At 41.6% G+C, this 14,488-nt stretch overlaps 1 protein-coding gene and 1 long non-coding RNA gene across 3 annotated transcripts in view; one reads left to right on the forward strand and one right to left on the reverse strand.

The window, feature by feature from the left end:
* Positions 1-455: 455 nt before the first annotated feature.
* LOC143714907 (uncharacterized) lies at positions 456-1,425 on the reverse strand. Its single transcript, XR_013195641.1, has 3 exons — positions 1,322-1,425; positions 687-767; positions 456-592 (listed from the first exon to the last, which is right to left on the reverse strand). It is a non-coding gene; the product is annotated as an uncharacterized LOC143714907 (long non-coding RNA).
* A 33-nt stretch (positions 1,426-1,458) lies between these two features.
* The window catches only part of fbxw5 (F-box and WD repeat domain containing 5), a 31,692-nt gene continuing 18,662 nt past the window's right edge, over positions 1,459-14,488 (forward strand). For both annotated transcript variants that reach the window (XM_077206360.1, XM_077206359.1), the window contains exons 1-6: positions 1,459-1,594; positions 3,854-4,049; positions 4,652-4,809; positions 6,439-6,622; positions 6,713-6,861; positions 8,232-8,555. In XM_077206360.1, coding sequence (XP_077062475.1) covers positions 3,863-4,049; positions 4,652-4,809; positions 6,439-6,622; positions 6,713-6,861; positions 8,232-8,555 — 1,002 coding nt within the window. In that variant the 5' untranslated portion in view covers positions 1,459-1,594; positions 3,854-3,862. The remainder of the gene's footprint in view (positions 1,595-3,853; positions 4,050-4,651; positions 4,810-6,438; positions 6,623-6,712; positions 6,862-8,231; positions 8,556-14,488) is intronic.

The following is a 14,488-nucleotide window of genomic DNA, read 5'->3' on the forward strand; positions in this document are numbered from 1 at the left end:
ACAACACAAGCTTTAGCATTTTTGTAGCATGCAGATGTTAAATTGGTTTAGGGGCATTTATCTGTGAGTAGATCTCATTTAAATGTGCATCTATATGATTGAAAATAGACATTGGGCTTGTGATCACAGCTGTTTAGTTCTGAAATTAATGTACTGATGATCACAATAACATTGGAATTTTGGCATCTCCATTTTAAGCTTTACTTTGTTTCATGTAGTTCATATGCAAAATGTTATTGTATATAATCAAAAAGATAATAATAAAGCTAGAGCCATGTTAAACATCATTTGTTTATTACAGGGTCATATGGGAACATTGCATTTTGTTTATATTGACCACTCAGTTTTGCATTATGCTTTACGCACTGAACAGGTTATCAGAAATGCCCATCCCCTTAACAGAGTTTACAGGCAGTTCATCATTACTGTCAGTATAGGAATTGTGGGAAAAAATGTGTCTGTCTTCATGGATTTATAATTAGTGCTTTCATTCCTAACTGATTATTAAAAATGCTGCTTTATATAGGCACCACACTGCATGTGGAGGGGTCACTTGATAGAGGTGCCCTTGAGACTGACCAAACTTGCTGTCCTGCAAAAGAAGAAATAAGAATTTCAAAATTAGTGCCTAAACTGTAAGTTGAATCCTTTTTTTTGTTTTGTTAATTGTTGCATATATTACTTACTGTTAGCATGTCACCTTGTGTTTGTGACTCCTTTTGAAGATGTAAGACATGAAGCTAACCTCTCAGCAAGGTAAGACAGCCCTTAAACGCAAAAAATAACATTTCGCATTACTAAACACTTGTACAGCATTTGCATTCTTCTGCTCACACTAGCAGTACTTCACCTACTTTGGAACAACGTGGTGTGGTAGGTAATTAATACATACAGAAATATGTTATCATAATTTGGAAGAAGTCTTAATGGAAATTACACAGTAAAAAGGACAGTATACAATAAGTATTATGGGGTTATGCTAAATAAATTAGAAATTCACATTCTCTTAGGGCTTTTTTCTTTTTCTTTGACCTTCTTTAGAGAACTTGCTCATGTAAAGTGATATGACTAGAGTCAGCTTTCTTATCCATACCGCCATTAACTTGAATTTGAGCCATTAACTTACATTTTACATCAAAAACCAATTAAGTTCTTAAAAGTTTGTTTACATATTCACTATACACACACACACACACACACACACACACTTATTATAATAACTGCGTGCACAATTTAATTAAAAAGAGCAAGTTTATGTTTCACATAATTCAATGGATAAATAATTACACTATTAAAGAGCAAATTTTAGGATTAAACTTACCACTCATAATCAATCATAGTAACATAGCTGTCTTTGTATCATCTCTCATTAAAAGAGCTCAACCTGAGACATCCTACAACACAACAGACGTAAACATTTTCTGCGATCGACTTTTTTGACCTGAGCTATTCCAGCACGTATTGCATCGGAGTTCGATTATTGTAGACTGGAGATTGTGCTAGTCGTCTAACCGGAGCTGAAACAAATTTAGGATGATATATTTTCCTTGCCTGTAAACCAGCTATTTATTCCACAGGTTGTGACGTTTGGCAGGTAATTTAAAATTAAAGTAAATTTTTATGTGAAATATAATTTCACAAAGCTTGTCTGGTGGATTTGTGTTTGTCTTGAGCTTCGGTAATGAGATTAGCTTGTGTTATTAGCTGCTTTAACGTTAGCTGCTAACGAAAAATAACAACTAACAGCAATATGTCGGTATTATCATGCTTATTATGTGCATTCAAGCAGTATATTCATGTTATGTGCCAGGTTGCAAAGAAAATGATCAAAATATGATTGTTTTGATACTTTTTTTAACGCTTGTATAAAGAAAATTAAACACTGGAGCTTAAATTGAGTTTGGGTTTAGTTTGGAACAGACAGGACAGTATAGATGTTCAATATCTGCCATGACATAAAAACATCAAAACTTGTTACCAAATGTGTATTTGGTTGCACTGCTTGAAAATAACATATAGGGCCTAGCCTACCTTATATTATACATCTGACCTGTTTTGGACGTTTTTTTTGGTTGGTCATAAATAAAAATTCAATAGGCTATATTGGTTGGTAACCACCAATGCATGCCTACACAAATAACGTAGTTATTAATTTTTATCTTATTTTTATTCCATGATCAAGCTTTCCTGTTTGTTATCTTGTTTTTGTCTAAATTGACTAAATTATAGACTTGAACTATAGTGTTTAATGCTGTTTTTTTTCTTCATGAAACATCAATATATATTTAAAAATATTTATGCCATTATAACAAAACATCATAACAAAAATAATGATAAACATTTTCACATTAATACATCCCTAGAATACAGATTATTTGAGCTTTCTTAAACATTGTAGTTAATCATTTATTCAAAGACACTTCTCCTTGTGTAAATAAAGTTTTCTTTATGTGCTAAATTCTCTTAGATTAATTTATTATCAGTAAAAAGGTGTTCAAACATCAGCAAACAACAAACTACATATTCCAAAGTGGTGGCTTATATGTTGGAAAAAACATTTATACATAGTTTCCTTTAACACTTTACCCCTAAAAATAAACATGTGTGGAGAAGGCGAGACTCTGTTACTAATATTTCACAGCTGTCAGGTCTTAAATTAGAATAGAAAAAAGAGAGGGTATTTTACACGTTATAGTGGATGGATTTACAGGTAGGGTGTCAAAAGCTATTTTTTGAAAGATAAGCTTAAAATTGCTAGAGATGGACATTTATTTGTCTATTATCTATGCATATCACTATATTATTTTTCTTTTATACACTCAAACCAAAAATTGTTCAGACATCAAATATAATTTCTGATATTTTTTTACTAGTGGGTGCAGGACACTATAGTTCATTTATGTAATTGAGGATAGCAAAATAAAGTAAATTGTGACATATTATACCCAAAAATTCTTTATACAGTGAACTACCAGTAAAATATATAAAATTTTGATACCAAAAATTATTCAGACACTTTGACCTGACCATTTTTTGCTAAAGTGTTTTTTCTTTAATTGCTAATGCAACCTTTTATACACCACATACTGAACAAAATGTAAGCATTGCTTGATAATACCAATTTACGTCAACAAATTATCTTATTATTGCTAACAGCTGACAGCTATTAAACCTAATTCAGAATGATGGACAAAACCAGTGAAATATCAACTGAGTTCTTGTCATATTGTATTATCTAAACTATAGCGAATAAACTGCGATAATGTGAGAAATGTTGAAGGTGTCTGAATAAATTTTGATTTGACTGTATTAACATTTTCTAGCTAATTGGTTATTTATTATCTAGTCAACTGATACAGTAAATGGCACCATTTTGTGGATTTATTTTAATAAATAGTAGAGGGCCAATCTATCTCAAGTGGTTAAGTGGATGTCGCTTGACCTTTTTTATTTTACTTAAAAATGTTTTACTTTATAACTATGTATTGGGTGTATTTTTATGTTACTTGGTTTTACCATTTTGTGTCACAATAATTTTGGGTTATACAGATGTTTCTGGAAATCTTAATATCTCATTCTCAGCCCGTTGATCTAAAGCACATGGTACAAGGACATATAACACTTTTCTCATTCTTGGTTCTTATACAGAACTTATGCCCAAATGTAATGAAGATTGTTTAAAATTGTACTTTTAGGGTAAATTTATAAAGGGAAGGGTTCAAATCTCAGTTCTGATTTTAAGGGAGTATCTTGGCATGGATTGCGTCCCTGCAGAACATTTAAGGTTTGAGGCTTCTGAGTTGCATCTTATGTATTTGGATTGATATGCATCATTAATGTTATGTTCTCTTAGGATGTCAGGATGGCAAGTGGCCCTGGCTTGCCGGACAGCCTGGTGCTGGAAATCTTCTTGCATCTCCCTCATGAAGCGGTGCTGAGCGCTGGGTTTACCTGCCATCAGTGGTTCGCCGTGTCGCGGGATGAGTTCCTCTGGAGGGAGCTCTTCTATAGCTACTACCGCATCCCTCGCTCTGTGCCTCGCCACCCAGGTACTGTAGCTGCACCACAGTTAATGAATTATGAGTTAATCCCATCCTTCGGATGAGACGTTAAACCGAGGTCCTGACTCTCTGTGGTCATTAAAAATCACGTGTCACTTCTTGTGAAGAATAGGGGTGTAACTCTTGTGTCCTGGCCACATTCCCTCCAGTGGCCCTTGCCAATCATGGCCTCCTAATATTCCCCTTATTTGAAATGGCTCTATCACTCTCTCTCCTCTCCACATATAGCTGGTGTGTGGTGAGCGCACTGGCGCCGTTGTACTGCGGCTGCCGTCGCATTATCCAAGTGGATGCTGCACACTGGTGGTGGTTGAGGAGAGATTCCCTGATATGATTGTAAAGCGCTCTGGGTGAACAGTAGTACATATGAAAGCGCTATATAAATGCCTTCATTCATTCATGTGTAAAATATACTAGCACGCACCTTTCACATCTGTGTAGAACAACTGAAGTGGAATGTGTACATATGGCCTTTAATAATCCACTTAGTAGTAAAATACATGTGACAGTGCCTAAAGTTTGGCACTTTTTTTGTCATAACAGTGGCAGCACCTTTTGAAAGTAACAATGCAATTCCTGCATGTGTGCAGCTGCTGCATCGTGGTATAGGGAGTTCAAGCGGCTGTATGACTGCATCCCCTGTGTGGAGGTTCAGACTTTGAAGGAACATCATGATCAGGTCCTGCATTTGGCCTTCTCTCACCGTGGACATCGCTTCTCTTCCTGCTCTAAAGACTGTACTGTTAAGGTAAGACTGCCTACTGCAGTTCCTTTCCTGCAAGTCATTTCACTCTACGGCCACTTTGAAAGGCCTCTCGGGCAGCTAATTCAGGCCCTGGTCGATTGGATCACAAGCAAACAACTCTAAATAGAGGTGTAAACTGAGTCTAAAACATTTTGAGCTTGTCCACTTTCGACCACTTCCAGAGGTAGTCGAAAACTCATTAGACCTGATTGCCACAACTGACTGTCTACTCTCCGCCTACTAACCTGATGCGTAAACATAATGGGAAGTGAGCTAGCCAGACAGGATTTAAACGTTGTCCGCTGAAGACCCAAGTTTGGTTTGAGGATTTACCAAGCACAATGTTCTCTCACCATTCCTGATTTCCAGGACCAAAACACATCTTAATACCATCTGTAAACAGGGCCTCAGTCATGCAAGTACAGCTCCTATCTCTTTGAATGGGTAAACATCAAATTCTCCAAAGCTGTTCACCAAGCTTAATATATTCATATTATTTTATTAAATAATAATTTCATGTTCTTAGTGCAAATTATATGGGACAAGTTATGAATTTAATACTTTTTAAAATCATATAACAGCAAGGTCAATGACAGGATGCCTTTTTGGTTCAGATGTATTTATAAATGCAATTCATATGTATAATGACTTGAAAACTTCTGATATCATAGTGAAGAAAAAAAGCCTCAATAAAAGAATGAAATTCTTGGAAACAAAACCATGTACAGTTGTTCAGCATAATCTTTTACTATCAAATATTAATACAAAAAAGCATTCATATTTTAAAAACCTTTCTTGTTTTTTCTTTCATGTGTTGTGACCAACATGAATAAAAAAAAATCTATGAACAGGATGTTTATATCATAAAACGACTCATGTATCAGTGCCAAAATTATCAGATCATTTAAAAAATTTTATGACAGAACGTTAGTTTAGGTTATAAAATATCACGTGGTGCCACACCCAAAACATTTAATGGATTTTTTATAAAAATTAGGTTACACTTTATCTTAAGTTGATGTTGTTGCGGTGTAATTACACAAATGAGCACTGAGTAATTTTATTTAACTACATGCACTTACTATAGGGTTAGGTTTAGGGTTTGGTTTAGTTGCTTGTAATAATGCAGACTTTACTGTTATTACTGTATTAAGTACATGTAACGTGTAACTATGTCATCTTAAAATAAAGTGTTACCACTTTGGAAAATATATTTTAAAACATTTTTGGGAAAAAAAATGGTTATGATGTGTACGTTCAAGGTGTAAGGAAATTATATTCTAATTTATGGTTACACCACATGATATTTTTAAAGTAAGTATTAAAAGTTTGTAAAATTAAAAGTTTTTACAACCATATGAAACCCACATGATGCATGATGTAATAGAGTGCATTTCTAAGAGCATATTTAAAAAAAGGTTTTAACAAAAATAAAATCCTTACCTTCATCTCTGACACTCTTATGTCATTGAGCCATGAGCGATGGTAACAATGATGTTTGCCTTAGCAAGCACCACTAAATATACAGTTCCCTTTAAGCACTGTATATAACATGTAAACTAAAATCTCAATGTTGAAAATAAAATTATGTTTGTTACTGCTTTGTTATTCACTGAATGTTTGTTTCTACAGGTTTGGGACACAGAGAAACCAGATGGCACCATCTCTTTGGTTCACAGCTACAGTATGCGACAGTATAACTGGGGCTACACTCAGTTCTCCCAGTTTAACGCTGATGACACACTCCTGCTGGTGTCAGGGGTTTACCTGGGCCCACATCACTCCTCCTCTGGAGAGATTGCAGTCTTCAGTTTGGGTAGAGACAGTTGTTATATGCATCGACTGCACACACCCACAGTAAATATAAGTACATTTTTTGATTGATATTATTGTTTTGGATCCGTAGAGAACTACACTCTGCTGTCCCGCGTGAGAAATAAACCCTATGACGTGTTCGGCTGCTGGCTGAATGAGACTCACCTTATCTCTGGTAACCTGCACTGGATTGGCAACATGACCTCCTGCTCTGTGCTCTGGCTCAACAAAGCCTTCCAGGTACATATGTGTTAATTTAATCATTTAGCAGACGTTTTAATCCAAAAAATCAGGATGTTCACGTGATCAGCCATGACCGGCGACCGGCCGGTCAGTCTGACATAATTCCGATTTTATGCCGGTCAAATGCACTCGGGCGCCGCATGATTACCATTGTGCAACATCAGCATCACACGTGCACACGGAACGCACATGTAGGAAACCTCGTGAATTACGGCCGTTTCACACCGAAAGCGTGAGCAGGGCGGTGTTTTTTTTTTTTTTTCGGCTTGTGATTTGGAAAACGACAGGCAGATTTTGAAAATACACAATTCAAATGGTCCTACGTTCTTTCCTCCAACGCTGGCTCTGACTCCACCCATTCGAAGAACATGGACGTGCGAAAACTCAGATATGCGCGATAGATTGTAATGACGATTTACTACTAATCATGGAACCGGCTTTACTGACGCATGATGCGCATGCGTCACGAGCTTTGAGTATGCGCACAAAGGGGTCACGCTTGCTGGGGGGAGGGGGGTGTGGTACGACCGTTTGATTGATGAACTTACTGTCCAATGATTCTAGGTGGTCTTGGAAATGATTGGCTGGAGTTTTTCGAGTCCTGCCCGTTCCACAGATGATTAAATTGCTTAATTTTCATTTCAGTGCTTCTAACTCACTGGCTGTAAGTGGTTAGGAACAGGATTTCAAAATTTTTTTTTTTTTAATTACAAAAAATAGAATCACATACCCCACCTTTAATCAATGAGTGCATTCACACCGGTAGCAGGAGCGTTGCGTGAGCAGCAGTGAAGATGTGAAAAGTTTTCACACTGGATGTGAAAAGAAAGAAATGGTTCTTCCATAACACTGCACTTTGGATGTGTGTGAATTTCCCACACCAGTAGTAATTTATATAGTTCTATTTTATAGTGATTATCTGTTCAAAAAATGTTCTATGTTCTATGCAAAATGTTCTATTAAAGAAGAAGATAGAAAATAAATATTTGCGTGTGCTGTAAAGTGGTTAGAAAAAATGAAATCGAAATCGGCTAAAATCGGTGCATCTCTAATACCCGTTCTTGTCTTAGGACAACTTTTATTAACTTTTTTGATCAACTTCAAATGTTGACTACTGTATATTTTTCATTTCATAAAAAAAAGTTTTTTTACCCAGTGATAAAACAGTTGTTTCTATTGTGTCATTCCATTATGATCTTCCACACATTTTCATTTTGGTGGATTATTAAATATCTGTAGCCACATTGTTATAACAAAAAAAAAATCATTCTATCTAGTCATTTAATGCTTATTGAGTTATGTAGCTTTAGACAATATTGATAACATTCTTGTCCTAACTAATCAGTGTTTCCCCTCTCCATGTTCAGGACATTGAGTCAGAAAATGTGAATGTGGTGAAGCGTCTCTTTAAGATCCAGAACATCAATGCCAGCACTATCCGCACAGTGATGGTGGCCCACTGCCGTCGACACGACTCTCCTGACCTCCTCCTGGACTATGAAGCTCAGTCACAGGCACAAGCTCAGCGGACACAGCAGCACCAGCCTCTCTTCTTTGATCTGGGAAATACAGACAGTGAAGAGGACGAGGAAGAAGATAATGAGGACGAGGAGGATGAGGAGCGAAGAGAAAAAAGAGTGTCAGCACATCTGCCCTCATATAACCCATCTGGCCTGCAGCATGTAATACATGTAAGATCTAGAAATCACTAGCATATCATGTGAAGCATGATCCCAATGATTTTGTGAAGAATGCCTAGAACGCTAAATGAATAAATGTAAATGTAGAAGAAAAAATAGGCAATATTTTACAGGTTCAATTGGATTTAAATAATTGTATGTTTTTGTAGTGTATGGAATTATATTGTTCAAATTCGATTAGTTAGTGCACATACTAGGGGTGTCCCCGACTAAGGATTTTCATTGTCGAATCAGAATCGTCAAGTCTTCCCTATAGTCAACTAATAGTCGAATCGTGTGTGTGGGGTTAGGGAGGGGGCGGGGCTTTAACATTTTAAAGCCCCGATGTACAGAACATCACACAAAGATATAGAAGAAGATTATATAGAAGAAAATGTAGAAAAACATTTTGGATCAATAAGAAATAACATAACTGCAGAAAGGCCACACTGCAGACAGGATTTGCATTTTACATGCAAATCAAATTAAATCGGCTAAATTGCCTGTGTGAGCAGGCTCTAAGTACAGAGCGCAACATCGCTGCACTGAAAAATAATCAACAATTAATTTACAGAATTAAATTAGAACAGAATATACCTTTCTAATAAATAAAAATAAAAAACGAAATAAGTCCGAATCAAGTCACAAGATGCAGAACAAATGTGTGCAAAGTGCCTAAAGTGCAGGGGGAACATATATTCAAAACACAAGCCACAAATAGTTAAATTAGATAACCCTGAGTGATCAATAAATAAAATTTAAAAAAAGAAATTATTAAAATATCGAAAGTATAGCCAGAATTGTCAACCTTGTCTTTTTAACTGCAGAAATGTCAATAAACGCTAAACTCGAGTGACAGTTTATCTAAAAATGTTCACAGCATCCAAAAATCAAATTAGAACCGGCTGAAATGTTTTGAAATCGCTTGTACCCTACCTGATCGAGAGAGAAAAAATCTAGTCTTTCACTCTGTCTGTGTCTCTGTGTCCATTTGAGTCTTCTCAAATTGTGTGCGGATAAAATACATTCTAAAACGCTTAACATGAAAAACGTTTAACGGCTTAATGTCTTAAGACAGTTTTATGAAAAGATCAAATTCTATACACACCTTATTAATAAAGCATACTGTATAGCCTACAGAAAAGCAGATGAAACCAGAATATGAACGCAACGCGTTTAATTAAATGTTAATTTTCCTCCCATTAAAAACCGTTATTATAAAGAAAACGCTTTACGTGACTTTCTATAGGAGGAACACCTATATTCTGGGTTCATCTGCTTATCTGCACATAGTATGGTTTCTTAATGAGGTATGTACTATACATTAAGCTATGTAAAGTGCCCTTTAAGCGTTTTAAAAGATTGTTTCACGTTAAGTGTTTTAGAATGTCCAGAGGAAAACCAACTTGTTAACGTTGGCCTGCAGAAGTGCGATCATGGTTCTCTTACGAGAGGTTCTCTCGTATTGCGTAAGTTGTTACGCTACGGGTAAAGTCATCTTTTCTCGAGATATTGAAGCCAAAAAGTATCCTTAATTTTTCATATATTGTCAACGCAGTGCAGCAGCCAGCAGACCTAGAGCAGGCTATCTTGGGTGCCCATTGGCTGCCCTGCGGCAACTGCTGCAGCCTACCACTGAGCCTCGTGCGTGAAGTCGCGCCCTCTACGCGTCACAGCCTGCCAAAATGGGGGTGGCTTAGCGTATAAAAGTCAGGCTCGGAGGCTGCATAACAGATTTCATCATCTTCAGCGAAGCCCTCCGCATCGCTGGACTCTGCGCGAAGCCATCCGCCGTTGAAACTAGCGACCAGCACGAAGAGGAAAGCGCTTGAAGAAGCCGGCCGTCTTCGCCACCTTCAGCCTTCTGTGCCTGCTATGTCATCCGGCGTCGAAGTATCCTTTTAATGATTTTGCCTTTCGTGTGATGTTCGCCGTCACGACACTCACTCTCTCTGAAAGGCATGTGTTTTGCGCTCTCTGCCTGGGCCCAGACCACGCAGCCCTCTCCCTGGATCCGGGAGGCTGCGTACGCTGTGAAGCGCTTCCGCTGTCGACCCTGCGGGCTCGACCTGAGGCCTTCACCACGAACGCTGTCACTCCGCCCTCTGGACTGCGCAAGAAGAAGCGCCATTCACAGAGGATACCGAAGCCTGAGGTCACTGTGAAGTGCTCGCCGGATTGCATCCCACCAGCCACCCTCTCTCCTTCTCCGCCCCTCCCGGACGCGCAGCTGCCGGCTTCGGCCCTCACTGCCGCCGCCTCAGGGGACGAAGCTGAAGGAATCCACCCAGGTGACAGCTGTTCCTTCCTGGCATCGGACAGCGAGGAGTGGTCGAGTTCTCCTCACTCCGCCTCCTCCTCGATCCAGGAATCCAGCAGGACTCGGGCTGGCGTGGATGCTGAGCTCATGTGCCTCCTGTCGAAGGCCGTCGACCAACTCGGCCTGGATTGGTCACCACCTAAGGAGCCCGCGCCCAATAGGCTCGACGGCTGTTTCCAGATCTGCGCCATTTCTGCCAGAGCTTCACACTGAGCTTTCTAAATCGTGGAACGCACCATTCTCTGCGAGGCTCCACTCACTTGTCTCCTCGGCGCTCTCCCAAGTTGACGGCACCGCTGAGAAGGGGTACAAAGCTATCCCCCTAGTGGAGGAGGCGGTCGCAGCGCACGTTTGCCAGCCCTCTGCGAGATGGCGCTCAAAGTCTGCCCTCCCGTCTGAAGCCTGCAGGACCACCTCAGCCCTTGTCGGCCGCGCGTTCTCTGCTGCCGGACAAGCTGCTTCCGCCCTGCACTCGATGGCTGTGCTGCAGATCCTTCAAGCTGATCTCCTCCGTGAATGGGACGAGAAAAGCAAGGACCCAGCCGCCATCACGGATTTGAGGAGCACGACGGATCTTTCCCTTCGTGCTACGAAATCTGCGGCTCAGGCGATCGGGCTCTTCCCTACTGGTCTCTTTGGCCCAGCGGTAAAAGGGATCATCGACCGCTTCTCCGAAGTACAGAAGACTTCGCAGGCCATGAACCTCTTCCTGCCTCAACGCTCTAGCTCCCCTGCAAGTCGCCCACGTGAGCCGCCTGCACAAAATGTTAGGCAGCGCCCAGCTCAGCCCCAGCCTTCGCAGCGACGACAGGGCGGCCGCCGTAGATCGCGCTCGTCCAGCCGCCACAGGCCGCCTCCCCCCCGGGGACCCCGGCCCAAGATTGCGCTGTAGCCCGAGCATGCGAAGTCCTCCTAGCAAAAGCAGAGAGGAAAAGACGGCTATGTCTCGGATGTGGGTCTCGGGGCCGGACCACCGTCAAAATATCTCGTCCTGTCAGTCCCCTCAGAGAAGGCTACTGCAGACGTACACTTAGCAGCCAACGAGTTGGCAACACAGCCTGCTCGCCTGCATACAACCGCCGTTTTTATGGCGACCCAGAGAAATCTCAAAAAGAGTATAATTTTTAGTCATCCGGCTCACGCCGATGGTGTTTTAAGTGTAGAAAAAGTGCCCACAAATCAGTGCTCACCCCTACACATAAACACGGTGCCCCACGTGTCTCACGCACTCACAGAGCCCACTCTCATAAAGCTGGCAAATGCCGCTCGAGTGCTAGATGTAGAGAATGTGCCCACAAATCTGTGCTACTCGCACCTACTCGCTCCTACTCGCTGCCCGCTCTGTTACACAGCAACAGCCTCACAGCGGCCAAGTTATGAATGTAAGTCACGTGCCCGCTCACGAGCGCTCACGCTTACTGACAAACACTTCGCCCCAGGCTCCGCTCGCACAAAATATCATCACAAAATGTTCCCCATTCCAAGCAATCAGGTCATCACAAGTAATACAGACAGCCACTGCTGTCAGTGAGCCGCCGTTCCCGAGATCCGAGGGCGCGCAAGCCACGCACACACCTCCAGTTCAGTTTCCCGAGCCCACGAAGTGCAACGATCGGAACCCGGAGTCCATTCTGCCCCTAGCTATAGATGTAAAAGCATGGGAGGCTATTCCAGGAGTGTCAGAATGGGTGCTGAGCACAATAAGATAGGGCTATTCGCTAAGTTCGCTCGCCGTCCCACTCGCTTTCGAGCACGGACCGAGACGAAAGTGAAAGCGGATGTAGCGCATCTACTCCACACAGAAATAGCCAAACTGCTGTGCAAAGGGGCCATAGAACCAGTACCTCCTTCTCCGAGCGAGTCAGGCTTTTACAGCCGCTATTTTCTCGTACCCAAGAAGGACGGAGCTCTAAGACCTATCTTGGATCTGAGATACTTGAACAAAGCTCTCATTAGACGGCCGTTCAAAATGCTCACGACCAGACAAATTCTTGCGCAAGTTCGCCCGAGAGACTGGTTTATCTCTCTCGATCTGAAAGATGCATACTTTCAGATTCCGATAGCCCCCGTCACAGGCCATTCTTGAGATTCGCCTTCTACGGTCGGGCATATCAATACACCGTCCTCCCGTTCGGCCTGTCTTTGGCACCCCGTACATTTACGAAGTGAATGGACGCGGCTCTAGCCCCCTTGAGAGAAAAAGGGCTGCGAATTCTGAACTATTTGGACGATTGGCTGATTTTAGCACAGTCAGAGATAGAACTGTTATCTCACAGAACAGTGCTTCTCAGTCATCTGGAAAGCCTGGGTCTCACGGTCAACTGGACCAAGAGCTCATTACTGCCCAGTCAGTCAGTTTCCTTTCTAGGAATAGAACTGGACTCTGTGGCTATGACGGACTGTTTATCAACACAGCGCGCGCGCCGTGTTCGACACCTGGCCGCATCTTTCCAGGAGGGCAGCATCGCTTTTTTGAAAACATTCCAGAGGATGCTGGGCTGTATGGCATCGGCTGCGGCTGTGAAAGAGCGGGCATGCTGCACTAGCGCCCGCTACAGCGCTGGCTGAACGCCCAAGTGCCTCACCAGGCTTGGGTTTCAGGCTGCAGACGGATGTGACTCAGAGCTGCGTTTTAGCTCTGCAGACCTGGTTAGCGGCCGACTGGTACCAGCGGGGAGTGACAATGGGAGCTGTCTCACACCGAAAGGTCATCTCGACGGATGCCTACATCTCGACGGATGCCAACTTAGGTTGGGGCGCCCTCTTCGAGGGGCAGACCGGTCTTTGGCCTGTGGTCAGACCAAGAGTGACGCTTCCACATAAACTGTCTGGAAATGATAGCGGTCGAGAACGCACTTAGGTGCTTACTCCTGTTCATACGGGACCACCATGTGCTAGTCCGCTCGGACAACATGTCTGTGGTGTCCTACATAAACCATCAGGGGGGGGTCAGATCCAGAAGTCTCTGCCATCTGACACAACCGCTTCTTGTATGGTCTCAGCACCTCCTGCGCTCGCTGAGAGCTGGGCATGTGCCAGGCTACCTGATCGACGGCTCAGACAAACCTATCCAGGAACTACGTTCCCCCAGGGGAATGGTCCCTGCACCCCCAGACAGTCCAGTTACTGTGTCGGCTTTTCGGCAAGCGGAAGTCGACCTGTTTGCGTCAAAAGACAACGCTCATTGCCCGATGTTCTTTTCAAAGAACGAGGATGCACTGGCCCAAATCTGGACCAGCCTCCCACTTTATGCTTTCCCTCCGGTCTCTCTGTTACCACATGTAATCAAGAGGATCAGGGAAACACGCCACTCGGTGCTCCTGTAAGGAACTCAGCTTTCTGGAAATATGAATAATCAATAATATCTTGTTATTATTAATTATAAATATTTGGGTCAGTTAATTGGATTAACTTGATGTGGCTGAATTAATATTACAATCAATTAATCAGTTCTTCCAACGAACTCTTTTGATTATTAATTTATTCTAAGAAAAGGGTATCTTCCATGGCCACCGAAGAATAATTCTTTCTTCGCCTGTACAGTACTTTGAGCCAGTAGCAAAAACTGTGATCGTAAAGTGACTTGTATTGCAAACAAAACAGAACCAAATACATATTATGTACA

The sequence above is a fragment of the Siphateles boraxobius genome, unplaced genomic scaffold, assembly GCF_051911475.1.
Source record: "Siphateles boraxobius isolate OS27281-9 unplaced genomic scaffold, OSU_SipBor_1 56, whole genome shotgun sequence".
NCBI classification, from domain to species: Eukaryota; Metazoa; Chordata; class Actinopteri; order Cypriniformes; family Leuciscidae; genus Siphateles; species Siphateles boraxobius.